The 27,108-nt window shown below is 41.5% G+C and overlaps 1 protein-coding gene across 1 annotated transcript; it reads left to right on the forward strand.

The window, feature by feature from the left end:
- Positions 1–659: 659 nt before the first annotated feature.
- Positions 660–27,108, forward strand: LOC145415978 (hemicentin-1-like). The gene is made up of 5 exons (XM_080285081.1): positions 660–747; positions 8,916–9,076; positions 18,143–18,353; positions 26,031–26,327; positions 26,990–27,108. Exons 1-5 carry the CDS (start codon positions 660–662, stop codon positions 27,106–27,108), a joined length of 876 nt encoding a protein of 291 aa, XP_080141207.1.

A 27,108-nucleotide genomic window follows, 5' to 3' on the forward strand; every position in this document is an offset into this window, starting at 1 on the left:
CATTCGTCTTGGCACTGGAATAATCACGGACTTTTATCTGAACTTCTCATCATGCATATTATGCAGCCTTATTCTCTTTTATGCTATTTAAATATATTTTGTAATGACATGCCATGCCTCAGTATCATATAGGAAGATAATATGCATAATGTGCAAAATATATCTGACAAAAAAGCAATACAAAACCTCATATGCCACGAAAGGTATAGTCCCGAGTGGTCCTGCTTTCAGTCGCACACAGGGGTCATTTAGTCATAAAGTGCTACATAATTCGATTAAAAAAAAAAAATAATCTACCATCTGTCTGTTGCAGACGCCTTAATCCATAAAGGCTGGCCACAAGTAAATCACCTCATGTCACTCTGTCCTCCACCAACAGGCTACCTTATCTAAAAATTTCACCCCCTACAATAATCGTTCTATCTCATCCTTGGTCTCACCCTCCTCTTACCCCTTCCACCTCATTCACGTACCCTTCATAGTCAATCTCTCATTCTCCATCATCTCTGTAAGGCTTTAAACCATCACATGAAAGTGCTATAAGTACTTTTTAAAAATGTGTTCCAAGTTCCTCCCTTTCCACTCTTTCTTGTTTATTCATGTACCGGTATCTATTATGTGATATCCTGTGTTAATTTATTCTCTCATCTTCAGCAGATATGGCCTTCCAGTCCTGCCAGTCAACACTGATGGTCTCATTTGCGGTGCTATTGTTCGTCCTCATAGCTCCTGCCACAACCATGGACGGTATGTAAGTAACGACGAAATAAATGCATAAGGCAATACAACAACTAAAACAACCAACAAAAAGTTACCACACCACAGCCAGCACGCAAATGGAAAACATCATCATCACTCAGCGTCTTTTATCCATGTTCAGTGGGATAAGGTATGATCAAGAGAGTATGGAAGGGGAATGAATATGATAGTGGGAGAACTAATCAACAGCATATTCTGGGAAATGAGTCATCTGCCCATTCGCTCACGATTCAGGAGTCCAAAATCCATGGTTCCACCCCACAGGCACCCTCTTTGCATGTAGTTTCATAATTACCCTCAGGACAGAGTCAGTCCCACTGCTAAAACGACCCTGTCTATCTCTGACTAGTCATTCTCATATACTCTTCATCTACTCTATGATACTTCTTCAGTAAAAAGCACTCAGACCATTTCGTATCTTTCTAACATTCTTCCATGCATCGGTCTTGTCATCAAATAGTGACTGTCCATGCTGCTTTATCTCTGGCAACCTCTCTGTTCAGTCCCTTATCCTTAACATCAAACCCTATGACCTCATCTCAGGCCTTTTTCGATATATCTCTCGCAATCCTACCCCTGACGTTCACACTTTCACTTTCCACACTCAACTGTCATTCTCCATTCAGTTCGGTCTTCTCACTAGGGGCCACCGAGAGCATCCTAACCTAACCTAACCTAGCCTTGCTTTTACAGTGAGCTCTCGATGCGCCACAAAGTGGCTCTTGGTGGTTCTCAGGGGTCGGCTCCAAACCGAGGGCCACTGAGAACCACTAAACTTGACCTAACCTAATTTTGCTCTTCCAGTGGCCCTCAGTGAAAAGACTCACTTTTCATCCTCCCCACATGTCCAAAGCATCTCAATCTACCCCTCTTCATTATAACAGCAATACAATCAAATCCCATCCTTCCTCTTAACACTTCATTCTTAAATCTAGTGAGCCAGGCCTGATATTCAAGGATGCACAACACATCCTCGAAATCAATGTCATTTGTATACGTTTGAGTCGACGAATATCCGCTTCCTTCTCTGTCCAGGTCTCACTACCATACAGCATTACGCTGCTATAGCCCTGGCGTACAACTCTGAGTTTGTCATTGTCGTGCGTCCGATTTCGTGTGTAATATGATAAGCCTGTAATTTATGTAAAATATGTTCGTGTATAATAATACTCATGTGTAATATATTGGTGTGTAATAATATGATTCATGTATAATATGATATGAATTCGGATGCACTGTTGACAGGTAGGACGCCAGGGTACGATAATGAAAATCTCGGAGTCAAGCGCCGTGACATTAACACACGTCACAAAGATTCCTTAGCACTTGAGGGAGAGGTAGCTCCCTGAACCTCCTCTAACCACTCCATACTTTAGCCACAAAGCTAGCTCCAGCACCACCTCCAGCACATAACATGTTCCCCAAACAAAACTCTTGTACAAACTCAAAGAGACCAACAAAATCAATCCTTTCGTGCCTGACAATCTCTACATGCTCTCCCCGACACACTGCACACACGAAAACAGCATTATCTCATAGTCTAACTCTTAATACCACTACATCTCTTACGCACCCACTTATCACAAATACTGCACAAGATGGAGTTACTTTCCACATCTAAGTGGCAAACTGCACGTGACCACTCTCTCTGCTTTGATAGTACCACCACCACCCTTTGATATCATCACTGTTATTTTATCTGCATTTACTCTCAAACCCTTACGTCCCATTTCGTTTCTCTACTTCCAAATCTTTCCTCTGTCTCCCTTTCATTCTCTGCAGTCAAAACTAGTCATCAGCATACAACAATTTCCATGACAGTGAATTTCTGAAGTCACGTGAGGGTGCTTCAAGCTCCATGACAAACAATAAAGGACTCAAGACTGATCCATGATGCACTCCAACATTCACCTATATTTTTCACAAAGGCACAATCACAGCCATCTTCCACTTTTTTTTCACACTGTAACACCAATCAAATAGGGCAGCACTTCCGTGGAGGACGGAAAGCCGGTGACAAGGAGAGCTGGAGCTCCTGTTTAAAAGTCCTTATGACTAGCTTCTGGCCATCCCTCTTTACTGAACATTTTCAATGTCTCAGTAACAAGGGAGTAAGCCAGCGTATTCTCCTATACCTTTTCATTTAACTTTCAACAAGAAACTATATTTGAATTATAACACCACACTTCCTGTTCCAAAATTTGCAAAAATGGCATCTCGACACCCAACTGATGAGTACTTGTGGGGGAGGAGGGATGCCATAAATGCCCCCACCATCAGCCCCTCTTCCAGTGATGAGCAAGTGAGATCAACGAAACCATTGTGTGGCTCAAGCTTTAATAATTTCTGCACCATTTATGGCCCTCCCCTAATTTTGCTGTTGTAGACCACCTCTCTCCCGTTAAATCACACCTCTTCCTCACATAAGCTCAGCAGTCAGAGGTTACATTTTGTATAATCACGTTAAGCCAAGGACCGTTGTTGTGTGTATGTATGCAGCAACGTATCTTACTCACGTGTCCCTGAACTTGAATCCTCTGAGTTCTCTGCATCTGACTTTGGCTATCCTGCCATTCTTTGACTAAATATGTTTGTCTTGTGTACTTTTCCATTAATTCTGCTGACTATGAAAAATCCTTTGACTATCTTGCTTCTGAGAGAGAACACATTCTATTAACTTCTCCCTTCTCATAAAACTACTTTCTAGGTGATGTCAATGTCCACTACCACCTTTGCTTCTTCTTTCTACTCACTGATCCAGCTGTGTCGAAGACTACATATTTCCGATCCCTAATGACCTAGAGCAGCTTGTACACCACCCTGCACATACCCCTGACCGCCTTGGAAAGAGTGTCAACATACTTGACCTATTCCTTATAATTACTTCTACTTGCTCAGGCAATCTTTTCCTTCTGTTGGGCTCCTTTGATCACAGCCTAATAATCTAATTTGTCCGATTGCTCCAGGAAGGCCTGTGAACCCTCCCAAGACGTAGCAGCTGTGGCACTTTGGAGTTGCTGATTGGAACACCCTCAGACGGTATTTCTTTGAATTTCCCTTGAATGATTACTGCTTTCATGGCCGAAAGTCATCTGAGTGTTCCTTCCACATTATGGAGATCATTCCCTTGCATATGGAAGCATACATTCCTTTTTCTCATCATTGGACTAATGCACTGAAATCATGCTTGTTCTAATGTTGTCAGCAACAAGGAGGATGCCTACAAATGGTACCAGTGCCAACATACCACTCAATCACACATCTTTTATGTTTCTGCCGGAATCATTGCAAGTCTTTTCTTCACACTGATAAGAAGAATATAAGTTGTTCTAAGCTGTCTGAATTGTTTGACTTCCTCTTTTCCTGTCTGATGGCTCTGTCACTGTTAATTCTACTGGAAAGACAGAACTCTTTGCTCATACTTTCTCCAGTTCCACCTTGAATGACTCTGGTGCTGTGTCTCCATCTCTTCTCCCCTCTGACTTCCTCATGACTGATATTAAAATTTCTTTGGTTGATATACCTTCTGCCCTCACAGGCTTCAAAACTAACAAGGCATGTTGGTCTGATGGGGTACCTCCTGTTGTTCTTAACAACTGTGCCTCTCTGCTTAAACCCTGCCTAAATAAAATCTTTCACTGCTTCACTGACGAACAGTCAGCCATAATTTATAAGAGTCATTTGCGCTCTCAGCTAGAATATTCCTGACCCTTGTGGAATGGATGTGGAGAGGTTGCACTAATACAACTAGATGAAATTCAGAACAAAGCTGTTGGAATTATCAATAATCCTGGTATTATAAATAAACTACCTCCCCTACAAGTAAGAAGGAATGTTGCCTCCTTTGTATTATTTTATAGATACTCTTATGGCAAATGCTCAGACGAAGTCGCGTCCATTTTGCCACCTCCCCATGCCTTCACTCGTGCTACACGGGCATCTGGTAGCGCTCATGACTGGACTGTCACACTGTCATATTACAGAATTTCTGCCTATCAGAATTCTTTTATTCCCCTAACTGCATCTCTCTGGAACTCGCTTCCCCGGAGTTATTTCCCCCCAAACGTCAACCTACAGCTGTTCAAGTCCAACTGTTACAGATTTCTTTATGAATGGAGAATGCCAATAATCTGGTGTGTGGATTATTATTTTTTTATTGAACTGTTTTTCCTTCCTCTGTTCTTTTCCAAAGAACGATGAAAGTTCCCAGTCGTTTAACTGTCGCCTAGTTACCTTAACTTCATGCATTTCTAAATATTTTAAAATATATTCTTAAAAAATATTAAAACACTTTTCTTATTAAAACCTTTCCAATTGTCAGTATGGGTTTACCAAGGATGCTCCAGGCGATCTTACCCTCCTTTCAGACTTCGTTATCCTCATTTTGGGACTTCGGCGAAAAGTTCCATCTGTGCCTTGATCTCTAGCCTCCTTTCTGGACGTTCTGTAGCTGCTGTTGACAGTCACCGATCTTCTCCTTGTGCTATGAATAGTAGTATTCCTCAGGGTTTTGCCCTTTCACCAACTCCTTTCTATTCATCAATGACTTCTAAGCTGTACGTCTAACCCTACCCACTCATACACTGAACACTCCACTCTTCACTTTTCCTTTTGCTTCTCACAGCATCCATCTCAGCAGTTACTTTAATAAACTCAGAATGAGGCTATGAGACACCTAATTGGAGACTTGGCTCATGTCTATGATTGGGGTAAAAGTAACCTTGTTGTTTTAATGCATCAATAAGTCAGTTCCTACATCTTTCAACTCATCAAAATCTTCCATAACAATATCCTTTAACAGTTAACATTATCCAACTCAGTTGTACAACATTTCTGAGCATACTTGGGATTTCATTCTCTTGGAATTTATCTTGGAAGCATCATATGACCTTGCTTGCAAAATCTGATTCCAAGAGATTAGGTGTGCGAAGCTAACTGTGTCTTCTTTAACCATGGACGGCTTTTGACTTTATACAGAGGTTTTATTCGCCCCTGCATAGAGTACAACTATTTTGTGTGTTGGGGTGGATGGGTCCCAACATACAGCTCTTCTAAACAAAGTGGAGTCAAAGGCTTTTCTTCTTAATAACATTCCTCCTCTTACAGACTCCTTTCAACCTCTCTTTGCCGCGCCTTGCACCTTTATCTCTTTTCTATCGCTACTTTACTGACCATCATTCTTCTGAACTGTCTCTGCTCACAGCACCCCTTCCAGTAACAAACTCTAACTTCTTTTTTGTCCAACTCTCGAATGTAGGAGTTGCCCGATACTCCTAAGTCCTTCATGTATGCAGCAGGTCAGCTCTGGGAGTGTCTTCCTCTGCCCGTATTTCCTTCTGCCTATGAACTCCAATCTTTAAATGCAATATATCCAGCCATCTCGAAAATGAGTGGATATTGAATTTAGCTCTGTTATTATATTTTTTCTTGGAGGACATAATCTTGCGGGCTTCTGCCCTTTGGTTCCCCCCTTTCTTGTTTTTTTAAGAAATCCATTCTTCTAAGTTTATATATATATATATATATATATATATATATATATATTGTTACGGTAGCGCCGGCCCGGGGCTATTACAAAAAGACAACAAGTCAGCCTTAGATGATCGGCCTCCACTGCGTTGCAAAAATAACGCAGACCCCGGCACTGACACTCCGCAAACTAGAGAAAAACTGCGCAACGGAAAAGTACTTACTTAAGAACGCAACACTCTGTACTTTGATAATAAAACGGAACAGCCTACCTATAGATCTAGCCTACTATCGTCACTACCGGAAGTAATACCGCCCGAGACAGCCTACAGGAACACCTCCCACTTACTTCCGGTGGTGACGACTTTCTACTTAACCCGTGTCCAAGGGGGGAACGGAGTTAGTAGCTCACGATGGTTCTCACTAGCCTTGTGCAAAGAGATGGGATTAACTGTGTAGGGGTTAGGGGTGTGTGTGTATGTACGTGTGTTGGGGAACGTTAACAAAGGCAGCGAGAGGACCACGGTGAGCCAAACTGGCCCTCCAAAGACAACACGGTTACAAAAACAAAATAAAATAACTACTTTCCTCAGTCAACAAACAAATGAGTAAAAATAAACTTAAACAAAAACGCCAGCTCGGCATAAAAATGACTGGGGAGAGAGAGAGAGTGTACAAGCACCCGATACTAAAGCTGGCTGGGAAGAGACTGCGCTGATGCCAGGCCCACGTGCAGCCAAGCGCGAACGCATGAATCAGATTAATTAATAAGGAACTTAAATTCGTGCCCCTCTCTCTCTACAATGAATTGGTACTTCTAATGCAAGCAAAACATCATTAAATATACTGGTGGCTCACATAAGACAATCAAAATAATCAAATGCATTCTCAGCATGGTATGAAATAAAATTGCCCTCAGTGGCAGGAACGAAAGAAACAAAAGAACTTGTAACACTCGCTAATTTAAACTCCGCGAATGACACGGATACATACTGCATAATCCCCCTAGCCCAGCTGTAACGGATACACCCGTGGGAAAGGACAGGCGGACAGCGTAACAATATATATATATATATATATATATATATATATATATATATATATGTTTCCTGTTTCCAGCAAATACTTCATTCCATTCGTCACGGCACTCAGTCATCTCTGCATACAAGTCATGAATACCTGATGCTATCTCATTCTTTTTACCGCATCACAGGATTCTTTACTTGTATCAGCTTCAAATCATGTGCCAGTCTATCTATCTATCTATCTATAGCCCGACGCCCTAATCCCGCAAAGGGTGGCCGCAGACAAAACGCCTCCAAGTCACTCTGTCACCCACCATTTGACTACCCTCCCCCCAACTCACCCCCCCCCTCCCTCATATACCTCTCAACTCCATCCCTCCACCTCATCCTCGGTCTACCTCTCCCTCTCCCTCCCTCCACCTCACCTACATACACCCTCTTAGTCAGTCTTTCATTCTCCATTCTCTCCACATGTCCAAACCACCTCAGTGTATTTCTCCTAATCTTTTCAACCACATCCACATCTACCCCACAACGTTCCTTCACTTCTTCATTCGTCAGCCTGTCCCTCCACGTCACTCCACATACTCCTCTCAGGTAACTCATTTCCACTGCTCTCACTCTTGACTTGTTCCCCTCTTGCAAGGTCCACGTCTCGCTTCCATACGTCAGGGTAGGGATCACAATACCATCCTGCAGTGACTTCTTAACTTCCATACTCAGTGATTACAATAAAACGAAAACTTTAAGCAATATAGAGGCCGTTTCTAACAGCAATGGTACGTCAACGTCTGGTTTTATGATGGCCTTGGCCACGCATGTGTAAGTATGGTATACTGTATGCACTCTCATTTTCCTAAACATCCAACACCCACGACAAACATAAAAATGCTCAAATCTGCCATTGATCACTCGTCTTAGTGTTACACTCTTCTCCCTGGTTTCTCCACAGATAAAACTACAGAAGTGAAAATGAACACAGTTTGTCTTTCACCCATTCTCTCTACTCCCCCTTCCCCTGTAAAGAAAAAAAACAAACAAACAAAGAAACAAACAAACAACTTCCTTCATGTCAGGTTTCCTCTTCTCTTCCCATGCTTCCTCTAACAACATAATATCACACTCTGTCTCTAGTCTGTCAGAAAACACAGCACAGCAGGAAATAGTGAAGGAAACAGTGCCTATTCAGTATTGCCTGCTTCTTCATTAACATCAGTAAGTTTTATCAACGTCCACCCTCGATGCTTTATCAATTTACTACTCCCTTTGCAACACCCAAGTGTTACAAGTTGACTGAGACGTCACCAAAACACATGAGCTACAACTGGATGAATTTATAGCAGAACAGTATTTCCGAACTACCCGCAAGTTGTCATAGTTGCAATCCCAGGCCCATCTGAAGTGTGAACCAAGTGAACTGCAGGTTTTAGTCGCCACCCTTTTGAAGTCCATCCTCCTCCTCTCTGGGGATAGGGAGATAGATTACCTCGTATTTCTTACGAACATGAGTTAGGCAAGATTAGCACAAAACAGACATCTATCTCTGAGTTTTCGTGTGTGTAATGTTTTTCTCCCAACCTTCCAACACTTTTAGAAAAAAGGGTCTTCTTCATCACGTACTAATTTCTTCTTTTTTTTCCCCCCTTTTCTCCTCTGTCACAGACAGGTCAGTATGGAAGGACATACTGAAGGAAGCCCCACCCATCCAGTACTCCACCCTAAGCGGACCCTCCTTCACCAACTCCACAGAGACCACGGTCACGGGTGTGTCTGGTACCACCGCCATGCTGCCGTGTGGTATTAGGAACCTGCATAACTACACCGTGAGTTGACACACGCTAATTGGCCACCAGTTAAAAATGTTGGGAAATGGATCAGAGTGATTGAAACACTAAGGCTGGCTTTAATAGACTTGAAGATATACAAACAGAGAGATAGAGAGACTAGCAGACAGATATCACATAGACCAAAATAGATAGACAGGCATAGAAAGAGTAAGTGTGAGCGTACACGTGTGTGTGTATTTACCTATTTGTATTTACCTATTTGTAGTATACAGGAATTGAGCAATGCTGGTGTTGTCCTGTCTCCAAATCCACATTTATCAAGTCTACTTTTACACACATGAATGTTTTTCTCATGCACCACCTCTTTGTCTAAGTCGTTCCAAATATTTATGTATTTACCTAATATACCTAATTGTGATATACACGGAATATGCTATGCTCGTTGGTTTCCGTCGCTGTTTCTCAATAAGTCAAATTTAGCTTTAAACTCTTTTAAGTTTTTATTCTGGACAATCTCTTTGTCCAGACTATTCCATAAGTCTATACTTCTGTAAGGAAAGCTATATTTCTTGATATCCTTCAAGCAGGTTGACTTTTTCAATTTCATTCCGTGTTCTCTTGTTGCTCTCTTATCCCATACAAACAGATCTTCTTTGTCAATTTTATCTACTCCCACCATGATCCTGAACACCGCAATCATGTTTTCCTCTAAGGAAGGCAAATCCAGCTTTTCCAGCCTCTCTCTGTATGACAGGTCAGCCATAATGGGGACCATCTTGGTTGCTGTTCTTTGTATTCTCTCAGTCTTGTTTATATCTTTCTTTTGTGTGGGGACCACACTACCGCTGCATATTCTAACCTGGGGCGGATCATGGCCACTGTCAATTTTTTCATCATCTCCTCATCCATATAATGACATGCTACTCTTATGTTAGTCAAGAGTTCATAAGTCTCTCCAACTATCTTGTTAATGTGCTTTTCTGGTGACAAACTATCTTGGACTAGCACTCCCAAATCTTTCTCTTCTCTCATTTTTGTGATTAATTCATTACCCAAGAAATAATTCAGTGATGGCCTCCTGGTACTTTTACCCATTTCCAATATTTTACATTTCTTTACATTAAATTTCATTTCCCACGTCCGGCTCCAATCGTGTATCCTATCCATATCCTCTTGCAGCATTTTACAACCCTCCTCAACCTCTACCTTCCTCAAGATCTTTAAACCATCAGCAAACAGACTTGCATAACTGTTCACTCCATCTACCATATCATTTACGTAAATCAGGAACATTACTGGGGCCAACACCGAGCCTTGAGGGACTCCACTTGTTACTTCCCTCCATCCAGATATCCTATCCTTTATTACTGTCCTCATTTGTCTGTCTCTCAAAAAGTCTCTCATCCATTCCAGAAGTTTCCCCTTCAGTCCTCCTATATATTCAAGTTTCCACATTAGTCTCTTATGAGGTACCTTGTCAAAGGCCTTCTTTAAGTCTAAGTACACACAATCCACCCAACCATCTCTCTCCTGTACCATGTCAATCGCTCTTGTGTAAAAGCTCAACAAGTTAGAAACATATGACCTTCCACTTCTGAATCCAAACTGACATTCAGCCAAAATATTCATCTCTTCTAGATATTTTATCCATCTGTCTTTCAGGATTCTCTCGCACAATTTTGCGACCATGCTGGTTAGAGACACTGGTCTATAATTTAGGGGTTCTTCCCTGTTTCCTCCCTTATAAATTGGTACCACATTTGCCCTCTTCCATTCTTGTGGCACTTTCCCCTCTTCCAGAGAACACACGATTAAACTGTGAATTTTATCCTCCAGTTGTTCTCTGCATTCCTTCAGTACCCAATTAGAAATTCCATCAGGTCCTGGGGTTTTCCTTACATCTTGAGTTTCCAGTAATTTATACACTTCCTGTACCTCCACTTTTATATCTTTTATCACCGGTACATTTCTAATCACTCCCTCCCCTTTCACAAACTCTTTTTCATTAGTGAAAACCGATTGGAAACATTTGTTCATTATTTCAGCTTGCATTGCTGCATCTTTATAGACCTCTCCTTTTACTTTCAGTTTGGTAATTCCTTCCTTTTGTTTCAGTTTGCCATTAACAAATCTATAAAACAGTTTGGGTTCATCCTTGCATTTGTCTATTATACCTTTTTCAAAATTCCTTTCTTCTTCTCTACGTATTCTTGTGTATTCATTTCTAATTCTTTTATATTCTTCCTTTGTTCTATTGTTATCTCTCTTTCTCCAATTGTTCCACGCCTTATCTCTCTCTTTTTTTGCTATCATACACCTTCTATTAAACCACTCCTTTTTCCTGTTTTCTTTCCCTCTTACTCTTGGTACAAATTTTTCCACTCCCAAATTATAGAGGTCTAGAAAGATATCCCACTTTCTCTGTATCTCTCTTGTTTCTCTGAATTTTCTCCAATCCGCATTTTCAAAAAAGTTTCTCAATCCTGTAAAATTTGCTTTCACAAAGTTGTATCTTCCCTGTCCATGAAACTCGTCTCTTGGTTCGACGTTCCCTATTATCATCTGGAACTCAATGACCATATGATCACTTTTTCCTAAAGGACAGAGATATTTCAATGATTCTGTTACATCGGGTTCTTTGGTAAACAGTAAATCTAACCTTGCTGGTGTGTCCTCACCTCGAAACCGTGTCTCTTCTTTGACCCATTGCCATCATCACGTTATTCATTATTATATTTAATAACATAGTGCCCCACGAATCCTCGCCGCCTCCCGAGTACCATTCCTCCCAGTTCACCTCTTTACAGTTAAAGTCACCCACCAAAATTATATTATTGCTTTTCTCAATTATTTTTTGTAAATAGCTAGCCATATCTCACAACATCTCCTGGTATTCGTCATCCTTCCATGCTCTCGTCTTAGGGTTTGTGTGTGTGTGTGTGTGTGTGTGTGTGTGTGTGTGTGTTAACTGTGGCTACAATCTCAGAAAAATTTAGAATCTTAATAACTTACACAGTGAATTACATTTTTACCTTTAAGAGGATCACATGCAGTGGTAAACTACTAGAAATGTGCTAAATTTATTTGGAAAGCGGTAGGTATTTGTGGAACTGTTAGAGAACCTTTGAGTACGAGGAGGTTCTCCCTAAGTTGAATATTATGATCCTGTGGTATTGGGTGACAGAGTGACTTGGAGGCGTTTTGTCTGCGGCCACCCTTTGCGGGATTAGGGCGTCGGGCTATAGATAGATAGATAGATAGATAGATAGGTATTGCTACTGAAGTAGAAAGCAGAATTACTAAAGAGTCGTTTTAAAATTGTATCTTCTCATTGAACTGGGTGATATGTTGCAGCAACAGCAGCATCATGTTCATATGAAATTGGAACCCGGTGGACTGCAGGTTGAAGCTGCCCTCATCCTGCAGTCCACTCGATTGGGAGTGAGTTGAGGGGTTTGTAAAACCAGGCAGTGTAGCCTCCCAGTTATGTCGGTGGTGCAGCGTGAAGGAGTCCCTCTCCAACACCGTGACGTCTTGTAAAACTTATTTTGATATCTCAAGACGAATTATTCAAAATAAGAGAGCCGAAAGATGTAAATTACTTAAATACCGGTAGTTCGGTTCTATCCAATGCAACCATTTTGAAATATTTTCAGACTTCACTTCATCCAGTTTTGATTACTCATTATATAAACTAAATTGTCAAAATATTACCAAATATATTTGTGTAGTTTATCGCTCCCCCAATGCTTCTTCGGAACCCAGTGTATTTGATTCCATATCCACACAGTTGAGTAACCTTAACCTTGCCCTTAGCACCGAAATAACCATTTTGGGTGATTTTAACATACATAATGTTGAATGGTTATTGCATTCTGCCAGGACTGACGACGCTGGTCTAGAGTGCGAGCTGTTTGCAGAATCATTTAATTTCACCCAGCTGGTAAAGCAACTAACCAGAATACCTGATAATCCTAACCATAATGCCCATCTCTTGGATATATTCTTGACAAATAATCCAGACTAATACAGGATAGAGGTACTGTCACCACTTGGATCCTCTGATCACAATCTCATCAAAACCTCATTAGTTAAGTAACCCCCTAACACCTCCCCGTTCTGATCCTGTCAGGGTGACCTGATGGCACTTTGACAGGGCAAACTGGGATGGATTTAGAAATTATCTTGCTGACATTCCATGGCAGTCTTTCTTCTCTAGTGATCCCAATTCTACCCAGTCCCACATTTGCGACTTAATACTAGCTGGTATGGATTTATTCATACCAAGTCAACAGTTCACTAGAAGACCAAACTCTCCAAAATGGTTTGCTGGCAACTGTGCCAGAGCAACAGCCCAAAAGTCATTAGCCTATAACTCTTACTTAAAATCAAAAACATCTGAATCACTCTCCCAATTTAAAATTGCTAGAAATCATGCAAAAGCTGTATTAAATCTAGCTAAATCAAACTTTCTTCAAAAGCAAGCATCAAAACTTCTTAACAACCCTAATGACAATAGAATATTCTGTCCAACTCTTATTTCTTTCAATAATAACTTTAACAAGTCATCTTCCCTTCCCCCACTAAAATCTTCAGATGGCAACATTACAAGTGACCCTTGTGGGAAAGCAGATATTTTTGCCAGTACATTTGCCAGAAACTCTACCATAGACGATACCAGCCAGAATGTCCCAGTACTAGAACTTGACTCTCCCGAAATTGCCCCACTTAAAATACAGACAAGATACGTAAAATCTACCTACCAACAAAGCTCCAGGCCCAGATGGAATTCCGCCAATTGTTTTAAAAAAGTTTTCCCCTGAACTTGCCTCTGTTCTTGCTAAATTATTCAGACTATGCAAACGTACTTCCTTATTCCCAAATTCATGGAAAGAAGCCAATATCCACCCAATTCCGAAGAAAGGAAGTTCCTCTGACCCCTCTGATTACAGATCAATAGCTGTCACATCTTCTCTTGATAAGGTATTTGAAACTTTAATTAATAAGTACATTGTCAAATATCTTGGATCCAACAACTTAATTAGTGATAGACAATATGGTTTTCGCCACGAAAGATCCACCATTGACATACTCAATTTCTTAACTCATACCATCCATCCATCAATTGATCTACATGGAGAAACTCATGCAGTAGCTCTTGATATTTCTAAAGCTTTTGATAGAGTATGGCACCGTTCCCCGCTGTCCAAACTCCCTTGCTAGGGACTAACGTCTTTCGTTCCTTTGATTACTTCATATCTTAGTGACAGGAAAATAAGAGTAAAAGTAGATGATGTACATTCCAATTTCCACTCAACGCCGGCGTGCCGCAGGGGTCAGTTCTGGCGCCAACTCTATTCCTGGTTCATATTAATGATCTCTTATCTGCCACCCACAATCCCATCCATTCAAACGCAGATGACTCAACACTACATAGTTCATTCACACTCAGACACCCATATACAAAGGCTAATATCTCTACCTCTCAACTCAGTACAGCCAACTCCATAAATCAAGACCTATCTTCAATCAATTGATGGAGACAAAACAACCTAGTCTCTTTTAATGCTAGTAAAACTAAATATATACAATTTACTAATAGACAGATATTGCCAGATTCGTACATTACCTTCAGTGCCACTAATATTCCCGTCTCCAAAAGTATTGAAATTCTTGGCATCTCACTTTACAATGCCCTCAGCTGGACCTCTCATGTTAGAGCACTTGCTAAAACCACCTCAAAGAAACTTGGATTATTGTACAGAGTCCGTAACTTCATCGCTGATGAGCAGTTGGCTATAATTTATAAGAGTCATGTGCGCTTTCAGCTTGAATATTGCTCACCCTTGTGGAATGGATGTGGAGAGGTTGCAATAAAACAACTAGATAAAATTCAGAACAAAGCTGTTAGAATTATTAACAACCCTGTCATTACAAATAAACTACCTCCCCTGCAAGTAAGAAGGAATGTTGCCTCCCTTGCATTACTTTAGAGATTCTTTTTGGTAAATGCTCAGATGAAGTTGCGTCCATGGTGCCACCTCTCCATGCCTTCCCTCGTGCTACACGGGCATCTGGCAGCGCTCATGACTGGAATGTCACTTAGCCATATTGCAGAACTTCTGCCTATCAGAATTCTTTCATTCCCCGACCTATATCTCTCTGGAACTCGCTTCCCCAGAGTTGTTTCCCTCCAAATTTCAACCCACAGCTGTTCAAGTCTAACTGTTACAGATATTTTGTGAACAGAGGACACCAGTAATCTGGTGTATGGATTATTATTTTTTATTCATTTGTTTTGCCTTCCTCCGTTGTTATTAAAAAAAAAAAAAAAAACATAGATTACATTGCCAGGACACAGGCAAACTATATCTTAAACAAGTTATGTATACTGTTGAAATGGATTGTTTCCTGGTTTCGAAATGAAAGTTGGCAAATGGCAGTTGATAAGTAAGCAGGTGTATAGTAGGCCAATCCATTATCATAATTATATTACACTTCCATCACTTCACCTCCACAGATCCTTTGGGAAACCGAAAAAAAAATCAATTAGCATGTTCGAGAAGAGTCTGTAGAGTTGTCATTGCTGTGAATGGGTTAATGGTGATTGTTTCTAGGTCTTTCTGCATTAGAGTTCTCTACCACACTCCAGTCCGATATGTATTTATCATAGTATTCTTGAAATATTTACATGATTTTATGCAACATCTTAGGAAATATATTTGAGATGGAAAGGTTATATACATCATTAATAAATCCTTCAATCTTTAATCCAAATACAGTACATTAAAGAGCGTCATCAAAATACATGAAGACAATCTTGAAGAGGTTGAGTAGAACAAATACCTGAGGCAAACACTAAAACTAACGAAAGATCATTAAAACGGAGAAAAGAAATGTATTACAATTAAATGGAAAGTTTCTGGCAAACATTGAGGAATCATGGAAAGTAGATTGCCAGGGTGTATGAAAAGAAAAGTATATGACGAATGCATAATCCCAGCTATGACGTACGGTTGTGAGACCTGGAAACTAACAAAATCGATGGTAAACAAACTAATCCGTTCTCAAAGAGCAATGGAAACATCAGTGTTGAGAATATCTTTGAGACGGAAAGAGATCAACTTGGGTGAGAGAGCAGACTAAAGCCAAAGACATTATAAAGGTTATAAAAGAACAGAAATGGAGATGGGCAGGTCATGTAGCAAGAATAAGAGATAACCGATGGAGCAAGAGGCTGACTGAATGGACTTCAAGAGATTGCAAGCGTAGCTGAAAAATGCCAGACAGGAAGTGGAGAGATGAGATGAAAAATGTTGCAGGCTAAACCTTGCAGAGACTGACTCAGTTAAGGAATTCGTGGAGAAAACTGGGAAGGCCTCTGATCACCAGTGGACTTGCAATGGATGAAGATGATGATGATGGTGATGATGATGATGATGATGATGATGATGATGATGAAGAGGATATCCTACTCATCTAAATCTAAACTCTGAGGATTAAAAAAAAGGTCAGTGAATAGCTGAAATTGAGTAGAAATGACACACTCGGACTGAAGATGTTACTGTAAGTGTTCCTCATTAACATTTTAAATGCGACTGATGTCGTCTGTTTGTCTTAATCTCTCTGCACCAGATGATCTTATTTAACTAAGGAAAGTCCTGTTGAGCTGGCGGGGTATGTTTTTACTTTATCTAACGCCTCCAGTTCGAAAAGTCTCACTAAAGCTGAACCAAAATTTTCACGAGGGCACAGGAATTAAACCAAAATGACATCTCCGAGCTCTGTAGGTTAACAATGCTCTGTAACTCGTTCTCTCTCAGTTAAAACATATAGCAGCAACTCATTTATGTATAACAGGAATTATTAAGACGAAACAAATCTCAAGAATTAAAAACTACAGTTCCTTCAGCATCTTCATCAACCTAACCAAGTTAACCCTTATAAAATTAGAAGTGGGAAAGATTCAACAACACACACACACACACACACACACACACACACACACACACACACATTAACATACGCAGCATAGTGATTCACTCATCCTTTCACTTGACATTTAAGTCTCAACTCCAGGACGATGACCCCCCCCCCGTCTCTCTCTCTCTCTCTCTCTCTCTCTCTCTCTCTCTCTCTCTCTCTCTATCGAGTACAATCAACACTCACTTTCCTGTACGGATGCCATCAGATGTCATCAGTGGGCAGGCGTGGTATTAGACTCGAGACTATTGAATTAATAACCTGAGTCTTGGAAGGCTATGCACTGGACCACCAGTAATTCTCCTTAACATACAGGTGTTGTGGTGCCACGGTAAGTATAACTGAGTCCTGACCGCCAGACCCACAGTACAAATTTTAAATACTACTGTACGTTCATGCCAACCATGTATGAAAAGTGCTTCATCTGACCACCATTAACCTTTCCTTCATACAGGTGTCATGGGTACAATAATAATTGACCCCTGGAGGTGGTGGTCCAGTGGTGTAAGATGTCCTCTGTTGTCTGAAATGACCTATGTTCAATCTCAATCTGGGACACGGTGCAATTTAATGAAATGAATTCTAAAATAGAATTTACTGACCCATCGATGTCGTAAAATTATTCCCGCTAATATCAATATACCAGTCCAGAACGAAACAGTTCTAGCATGTATTCAGTATGGACAGTGGGTATTAACGCCGAAATGGTAACATGTAAAAGTGTGTTGTATGTCGAAGACAGCTGGACTAAATGGAACGGACAGCTAAGCCTAAAAAAAATCACCTACACCTCAGACACAAGGTTGGAGTCAGCTAAGAATGCCAAGCGCTTAACCACCATTACCCTTTCTTCCATGCAAGTGTCATGGGTGCGGGGGCCGGCCAATCGCCTCCTAACCACCAAGTCTGTCACCTACATACACTCCAGACACAAGGTTAGAGCCCGCCAAGAACGCTAAGCAACTTACCACTATTTACTTTCTTTAGTACAGGTGTCGTGGGTGCGGGGGCAGGACATTTGCATCCAAACCACAAAGTCTAGCACCAACACCTCATATGTCAGGTTCCAGTCAGCCAATAACGCTAAGCACTTCACCACAATTACTTTCCGTCATACAGGTGTCGTGGGTGCGTGGGCGGGACATTCGCCTCCTGACCACCAAGTCCGTCACGTACACCTCAGACGCCAGGTTCGTGTCGGTCAACCCAGCGGGAGGGCAGCAGTGGATTCTGAAGATACACTACGTGAGGAAGACCGACGCGGGCTCCTATCTGTGTCAGGTCTCCACCACCCCGCCCATCACACACACCGTCAACCTCACTGTGCAAGGTGACTAATCCCTGTTCACTTTAAGAAGGCATAAAATGGCCATCTCTCCACTTCGAATCCCAAGTTGTACCAATAGATTAACAATAGATTATGATCCTAGCCATGAGAAAGTGCAATTGAAAGGATGTAAAGCCACAGTATTGTCTTATCCTGCCACTGAGGCACAGAAAATAAGCTGGAAAATGACAAAAAATCTCCATCTAGTTAATGTTAATAAACCATAACATTTTGAACGAATATCGCAACATCTCCCAAGTGGCTTCTGAGCTGAGTACAGTCGTCCGGAGACAGCCAGAATAAAAAAAAAAAAATGATGGGAGGGGATGTTATTGAAGCGACAGACTTCAGTTCCCGGTCACTACATTCCAACACAGGTAGTGGTAATGTGTGTCTGCTGTTAGTGAGAAATGGGCCACCGATTTTGTTTCTATTCCCTTCACTATGAACGTCTGGTGTAAACTTATGGGAATCGTCTGGTGGTACAGACGAAGACAAGAAAAATATTAAAGGAAGGTCATTTGGGTAGTACTATAAATAGACAACATTCATATGACTCAGCCTAAGGAAGCATTTATCATTTTCATTTAGTATTACGCCATACCACTGATCAGTACATTCAAAGAAATATAAATGTGTGACTCCTGCAGAACCGAGCCTTCAACTCATCCTTACGTACACTGTAATTAGTTTTACTATTTCTAGCTGCTCTAAGGCACCATTGTCTGTTCTTGTGCATTTCAATCTCCCCATCGCTTGGTGTGGGAAATTTTAGATAGGCTTCTCCTCGTGGGCCTTCATTGCCAGATTATTTCGTTTTGCTGGGTGCCAAGCCAAATTGAACTGCAGGGAAATGAATGCGCAGATGAGGCAGCAAGGGCAACAGCTACCCTTGACGCCTCAGTCAAATTTCTTTCCTACAGGGAATACTTCCCTGTGACTAAAGCTGTTGTCCGGACCTCCTGGCAACATGCATGGGATACACTTCCTGTTCCAAGCAAGCTACGGGAGGTGACGTCTTTAGTTCGTCCATGGGGCTACACAGCCATACCCCGTCCTTGGCAAGTTGTCTCGACCTGCCTACGGATCGATCGTACATGCCTGACGCATTGCTTTCTCCTGGAGGGAATATTCCCTAGTTATTGTGAAAACTGCCTGGTCCCACTGACTGTGTAGCATCTATTATTTGAGTGTAAGGGTCTAGGCCCTAGGGGATGCCCGCCGTTGACATCTATCCAGGTTTAGAACTGGCGATGGGTCTTACCTCCTATCCTCAGTTCTTGGAGAGGAAGCATGTACACGTATGACGTTTGCTGAGGAAGAAGGCTCCTTAAGTTAGCGCTTGTTTTTATATATTGGATTAACTTTTGTTTTTCTATGCATAGATCTATGGATTGTTACTGACGTATTATATGAATCTATATGTCTAATGACTATTTTATTCTGTCATATATTTATCCATATCTATCTATCTGTCTATCTATCTTTCTATATATCTATATATCTATCTATCTATATATCTATATCTATCTATCTATCTATCTATCTATCTATCTATCTATCTATATATATATATATATATATATATATATATATATATATATATATATATATAACTTTTTATCTGTCATATGTGTATATATATAAAACTATTTTTATCTGTCATATATGATTTTATATATATATATATATATATATATATATATATATATATATATATATATATGGTATATATAATATATAGATATCCATCCATCCATCCATCCGTTATCCAATCCTACAGTGCCCCATGAGAAGCGTAGGAGCCCGGGGCTAGGCAGTTGGTCCCGACAGTTAAGAGGAGAGTGACCAGCCTCACTTATCCCTGAGTGGCATTACATGAGCAATCAACCCCAACCACCCCTTGGATATAAACCTTCACTGGCTCAATCCGACTGGAACGCAATAATTACCCACTAAATTACCAGGCGCAAAAATTTGGCTATATGGTTACCATCCAGCGTTGTAAATGGTATCCTGGTGTACAGGAAACCATTTGGCTTGTCACTCAGTGTAGAGTCACCCACAGGCAAAAGGAAGAGGAAAGAATGAAGGAAAGAAAGACATAAGAGGGAGTGTAAAGCCACCCGTAGGCAGAAGGACAAGGAAAGAATGAAGAAAAGAAAGACAGATGAGGATGGAAGGAAAGCAGGACAGAGGAGAAGAAAGGGCAGACACCCGACAGCAGCACTACATCGAGTGAGTGGATATATATATATATATATATATATATATATATATATATATATATATATATATATATACTTCTACGTTCTCTATACTCATTTCAAAGCCAAAGGTGGCTGTTGTGTATATATATGCAACAAAGAATCTTGCTTTCATGTTTCTGAACTCGATTCATCTGAATGCTCTACGCTCTGGCTTTGGTTTTCCTGTCATTCTCTTACTAAATATATCTGTGCTGTTTACTTATCCCCTAATTCTACTGATTATCAAAAATTAATCTACTATCATACTTCTACAATGGAACTCATTCTATCCATTTCTCCTTTCTCTGAAATCTCCACTCTAGATGTCAATGTTCACCACCACCTTTGGCTCTCCTCTCCTTTCACTGATCCACCTGGTGAACAAACCTACATCTTTTCTATTATTAACCCGTTAACTGCTCTATACAGCCTGGGCTGTTCCGAGTGCGACTGCTCAATACAGCCCTCGCTGCGCAGGTGAATTTCGAATATAGTGCCATGGTGACCAAGGCCGACCCATGCAAGCATATTTGAGCCTTAAAAACTGAAACCGAAACCGAAACCGAAGAAAACGAAAACCATACTTTCAAATAGGGAATCAGACACTTCGATGTTCATCCATGGCTTTACCAAGGTAAATATTGAGCTAATATTTCGTTACTATATACTTTGGCATGTGTTCTTTCAATTCCTAAGAAAAAAAATTGGCCTTTGGAAAGTTTCACTTTTACCCCTATGTCTGCGCACCACGGACACCTCCAAACACATTTAACGTGTTAATGACCTAGAGCAGCTTGTACAGCACACTACCTATATCCCTGACCTCCTTGGAGAGAGCTCCAACATACATGACCTCTTCCTTACAACTAATCCTTCCTCTTACACTGTTAATCTTTCCTCTCAGTTGGGCTCCTCCAATCACAGCCTTATTACCTTAACCTGTCCTATCACTCCGGTACGGCCTGTGGACCGTGGCACTTTGGAACTCCAGACTGGGAAGTCCTCAGGCAGTATTTCTTTGATTTTCCCTGGAATGATTATTGCTTCCATGGCCAGGAGCCATTTGAGTGTGCCATGAGCATTACGGAGGTTATTCTCTCAGGCACTGAAGCATACATTCCTTTATCATATCCTTTGACTAATGCAAGAAAGCCTTGGTTTAATCATGCTTGTTCTAATGGTGTCCACAACAAGGAGACGGGCTATAAAATGTACCAGAGCCAACCCACCCCTGAATCTCATCTTTTTTACTTTTCTACCCAGAATCGTGCTAAGTCTGTTCTTCGCTCAGTTAAAAATAATTTCATCCGTACTAAATACTCTCAACTCTCCAACTCGAATTCTTCCCACTCCTTCTGGCACCTTGCCAAACACCTTTCTAACAACTTTACCTCATCATCCTTCCCTCCTCTTTTCTACTCTGATGGTTCTGTAGCTATTTCTTCTAGTGACAAAGCAGATCTCTTCGCTCAGACTTTCTCCTCCAATTCCACCTTAGATGATTCCGGTGCTGCTCCTCCATCACTTCCCCACTCTGACTACCTCAAGGTTGACATTAAAATTTCTTCAGCTGATGTATTTTCTGCCATCACAGGCCTCAATACATACAAGGCATATGGGCCTGATGAAGTCCCTCCTGTTGTCCTCAAGAACTGTGCTTCTGTGCTTACACCCTGCCTAGGCAAACTATTTCGCCTTTGTCTATCAACTTGTACCTTTCCTTCTTGCTGGAAGTTTGCTCTCATTCAGCCCGTCCCAAAGAAGGGTAACCATTCCCAACTCTCTAACTATCGTCCAATTGCTTTAACATCCTGTGTCTCAAAAGTTTTCGAGTCAAATCTTAATAGAAAATTTTTAAATCATCTTTCTTATCACAACCTTCTTTCTCATCTTCAGTATGGGTTCCGTCAGGGATGCTTCACTGGCGATCTTCTCACCTACCTTTCAGACTCCTGGTCATCCTCCTTTCGGGACTTTGGCGAAAGCTTTGCCATTGCATTTGACATCTCAAAGGATTTCGATCGAGTCTGGCATAAATCTATAATTTCCAAATTGCCCTCTTACGGTTTCTATCCTTCTATCTGTGCCTTCGTCTACAGCTTCCTTTCTGGTCGTTCTATAGCCGCTGTTGTAGACGGCCATCGTTCTTCTCCTAGATCTATCAACAGTGGTGTTCCTCAGGGCTCCGTCCTATCACCAACTCTCTTCCTTTTAATCATCAATGACCTAAGCTGTACATCTAACCCTATCCACTCGTACACTGATGACTCCACCCTTCACCTTTCCATTCGGTTCCCGCAACGTCCATCTCTGCAGTTACTTCAACAAACAAGAGATGGTGCTATGGAGCACCTAATGTCTGACTTGGCTCGTATCTCTGACTGGGGTAAAAATAATCTTGTTGTTTCTAATGCATCAAAGACTCAGTTTTTACACCTATCAACCAGACAAAATCTTCCACAGGTGTACTTACTAATGTTTAATAATATTAGCTTAATCCTGCATCATCCTTGAACATGCTTGGGGTATCATTCACTCGGGACTCATCTTGAAAAGATCATATTACATCTCTTGTAAAATCTGCTTCCAAGAGATTAGGTGTGCTAAGCAGACTCCGTTCCTTCTTTACATCTGCACAGTTGTTGACTTTATACACGGGTTTTTTCCGCCCTTGTGTGGAGTACAACTCTAATGTGTGGGAAGGCTCACCATATACAGCTCTTCTCAATAGGGTGGAGTCAAAGGCTTTTCGTCTCATTAACTCTTCTCCACTTACTGGCTCCCTTCAGCCTCTGACTTTCGTGGCACTGTTGCATCTTTATCTCTTTTCTATTGCTACTTCAATGGTCTCTGCTCCTCTGAACTGTCTGCTTGCACTCCTCCACCTCTACGACGGGCGCATAGCACCCGTTTAGCAGCAAACTCTCATCCTTTATCTGTCCAACTCTCTAATGAAAGAGTTAACCGTTACTCCCAGTCCTTCATTTAAGCAACAGGTCATTTCTGGAAAGTCTCGCTCTGTCTGTATTTCCTGCTAGCTATGATCTCCAGTCTTTCAAACGCAGTGTGTCCAGGCATCTCAAAATGATCGGATCTTGAATTTGGCTCTCTCTTGTTTTTTGTTTTTCTCTTGGATGGAACAGTTTTTGCGGGCTCCTGGTCTTTGGTTCCTTCTTCCCAACATAAATAGATAGATAGATAGATAGATACATTTCAAAGGCTTTCGATCTAGTTTGGCATAAATCTTGAATTTCCAAACTGCACTCTTTCTGTTTCTATTCTTCTACCTGTGCCTCCATCCATAGCTTCCTTTCTGGTTGTTCTATAGTTGCTGTTTTAGACGGCCATCTTTCTTCTCCTAGAACTATGAACAGTGGTGTTCCACAGTTCTCTCTCCTATCACCAACTCTCGTCCTTTTATTCATCAATGACCTTCTAAGCTGTACATCTAACCCCTTCCACTGATACACTGATGATTCCACCCTTCACCTTTCCATTCGGTTTCCGCAACGTCCATCTCAGCCATTAATTCAACAAACAAAGGTTGAGGCTGTGGAACACCTAATGTCCGACTTGGCTCGTATCACTGACTGGGGTTAAAATAATCTTGTTGTTTTTAATGCATCAAAGACTCAGTTCTTACACCTATCAACCCGACATTATGGTCCACAGGAGTACTCACTAATGTTAATATCCAGCTCAATCCTGCATCATCCTTATACATACCTAGGGTTTCATTCTCTTGGGATTTGTCTTGGAAAGATGATATTACATCTCATGTATAATCTGTTTCCGGGAGATTATGTGTGCTAAGCCAACTCCGCACCTTCCTTACCCCTACATAGTTGCTGACTTTATACACGGGTTTTCATTCGACCTTGGGTAGAGTACAACTCTCATGTGTGGGGAGGCTCCCCACAAACAGATCTTCTCAACAAGTTGGAGTCAAAGGCTTGTCTCATTAATTCTCCACCTCTTACTGGCCCCGTCAACCTCTGTCTCTTCGCTGCACTGTTGCATCTTTATCCCTTTTCTGTAGCTACTTCCATGGTCACTGCTCCTCTGAACTGTCTACTTGTATCCTTCCACCTCTACGACGGGTGTGTAGCACCCGTCTAGCAGCAAACTCTCATCCCTTTTCTGTCCAGCTGTCTAATGTAAGAGGTACCCATTACTCATAGTCCTTCATTTATGCAACAGGTCAACTCTGGAACTGTCTCCCTTCGTCTGTATTTCCTACTTCCTATGATCTCCAGTCATTCAAACACAGTGTGTCCTGGTATGTCAAAATGAATGGATCTTGAATTTGGTTCTCTGTTGTATTGTTTTTTCTCCTTGGGCTATGGCGTTGCCCCTGGACAGAGGACTTTCGATTTGGAGTGTGTAGTACTTTATAACCGGATGCCCTTCCTGTTGCCAACTAATGACCCTTGGATGGACTCAAACCTCCGACCTTTCGGTCAGAGCGCTCTAAACCACTGAGACACGGCTGCTACAACCAGCTAGGTGACAGGAGAGCGCTACCTCTCCCGGCACGGCAGCTTACCCGCCCGCGGTGTGAACTCACGACTCTTCGGTCTCAAGACAGGCATATATATATATATATGCGTGTGTGTGTGTGTGTGTGTGTGTGTGTGTGTGTGTGTGTGTGTGTGTGTGTGTGTGTGTGTGTGTGCAAGTTTAGTTTTCTTTGTTTTATTTTTACTTCTGTTGTACGGCGGCAATGACCTCTTGGTACACTGCCATTATCTTTTTAGTGTAATGAGCCAATCAATCAGTCAGTCAAGCAATCAATCCAGAATCGAGTATGGCATCATTACCCACTGAAACATGGCAGCAGAGCTGAGTAAGAGTGTCCGGAGGCAGCACCAAAAAAAAAAAAAAAAAAAAAAAAAAAAAAAAAAAAACTCTAATCACTTTGTTCCACCAAACGAAGACATCACTGTCTGCTGAAGAACGACCTCAGTATTGTAATTACTATTGCTTTAGCCCCGGGCACTGAATGTGCACAGTAGTGTTAACCAGTTTTGTGGCAATAATGTTACCATAACTGGCTCCTATATAGTGTTTGTGTGTGTGTGTGTGTGTGTGTGTGTGTGTGTGTGTGTGTGTGTGTGTGTGTGTGTGTGTGTGTGTGTGTGCTCGGGAGGGACGCCTTCATGTGATGGAATGGATAGGCTATAATTAGGCGACTCCATTACCTGTCTACACAAAAGGCCCTCAGCTACTTCCTTGTGCCCCAGAAGGAGGACGATGGACTGCAAGAGAAGGCAACTTAAGCCTTCAGTCCACTGGGTTTACATTTCAGATGAGCCTGGGGTCACACTAATAACATACCTCTCTATTATAGTAGATAAGTATTCGGTTTAGGAAAATGGAGTTATTATTTTAGGACAATATCCACTCTTACAGCATTTCTTTCCATTAATAGAAGCAGTAGCGACAGTGCAGCCGAGCAGAGAGGTGTACGTGCAGTTTGGGAGTCGCCTGGAAGTGGTGTGCCAAGTCCAGGGATGTCCACCTCCAGCCTTCCTCGCCTGGAGCAGAGAAGGCCAACCCGTTTCTACCCCAAAGGCACACGAGTTCCATGTCACCAATAACAATGAGACCACGCCTGTGTCTCGACTGTCCCTGGCTCGATCCCACGCCACACCCACAGACTCTGGCACCTACACGTGCACTTCCACCTGTACACAGCCACTGAATGTTACAGTGCACGTGTTAAAAGGTGAGATTGTCTGAGGTAACTCGTAATTTTCACTACCAAAAGACATCTTTATTCACCTCAAGGAGAACTTCTAGCAACTAAGGGATAATATTGAATGTATCTATTCATGACGACTCTAAGATGCACTACACGTGAGAAGACTTTGATTTAATTCATATTTGATACGCTTCATACATTTCGTGACAACCCCGAACGTTTACTTAGAGAGAGAGAGGGAGAGAGAGAGAGACGTCTGCAAGCATAATCCATTACTAAGTACAATTCATGGGGACTCCAGTCTTTAACAATATTCTTAAATAAATGCGTAATAACTCCAGACCTACTTTCAAACATGACACTTGCAAATATATTCATTGCATTTATTAACCCCATCAATAAATTCAAGTTCTTTTTGTTTGTTTTTTCCCTGCCACTAGTTGAACTATTAAACTTTGGAAAACCATTTTTCGAGGAAAAGCTTAATAAAGATTATTTCTAACCACATCACCACGGAAGGTTACCCCCCCCCATTTTTATACTAAAGATATCTGATTGAATAGCAAAAATAAATAGGAAGGCTTCACTGTAAAGGAAGGGTTATGGCGTCAATAATTTGTCTTATATTCTGGAAGCCTTCAAAGTGTTTTTCTTACCCTGCCCACACTGCATGAAGAAATTTTCAGGTGAGGAACTGGCCGCCATGCAGCACCACAACACCTCCTGCCCACTATGCCTGTCCACCAGCCTGGCCTGTTACTTAATAGCCTCCGCCACCCTACTGCTGCTGCTCACTAGGTCCTAG

The sequence above is a fragment of the Coenobita brevimanus genome, chromosome 104 (genome assembly GCF_032717465.1).
Source record: "Coenobita brevimanus isolate Jiangsu-jjx chromosome 104, ASM3271746v2, whole genome shotgun sequence".
NCBI classification, from domain to species: Eukaryota; Metazoa; Arthropoda; class Malacostraca; order Decapoda; family Coenobitidae; genus Coenobita; species Coenobita brevimanus.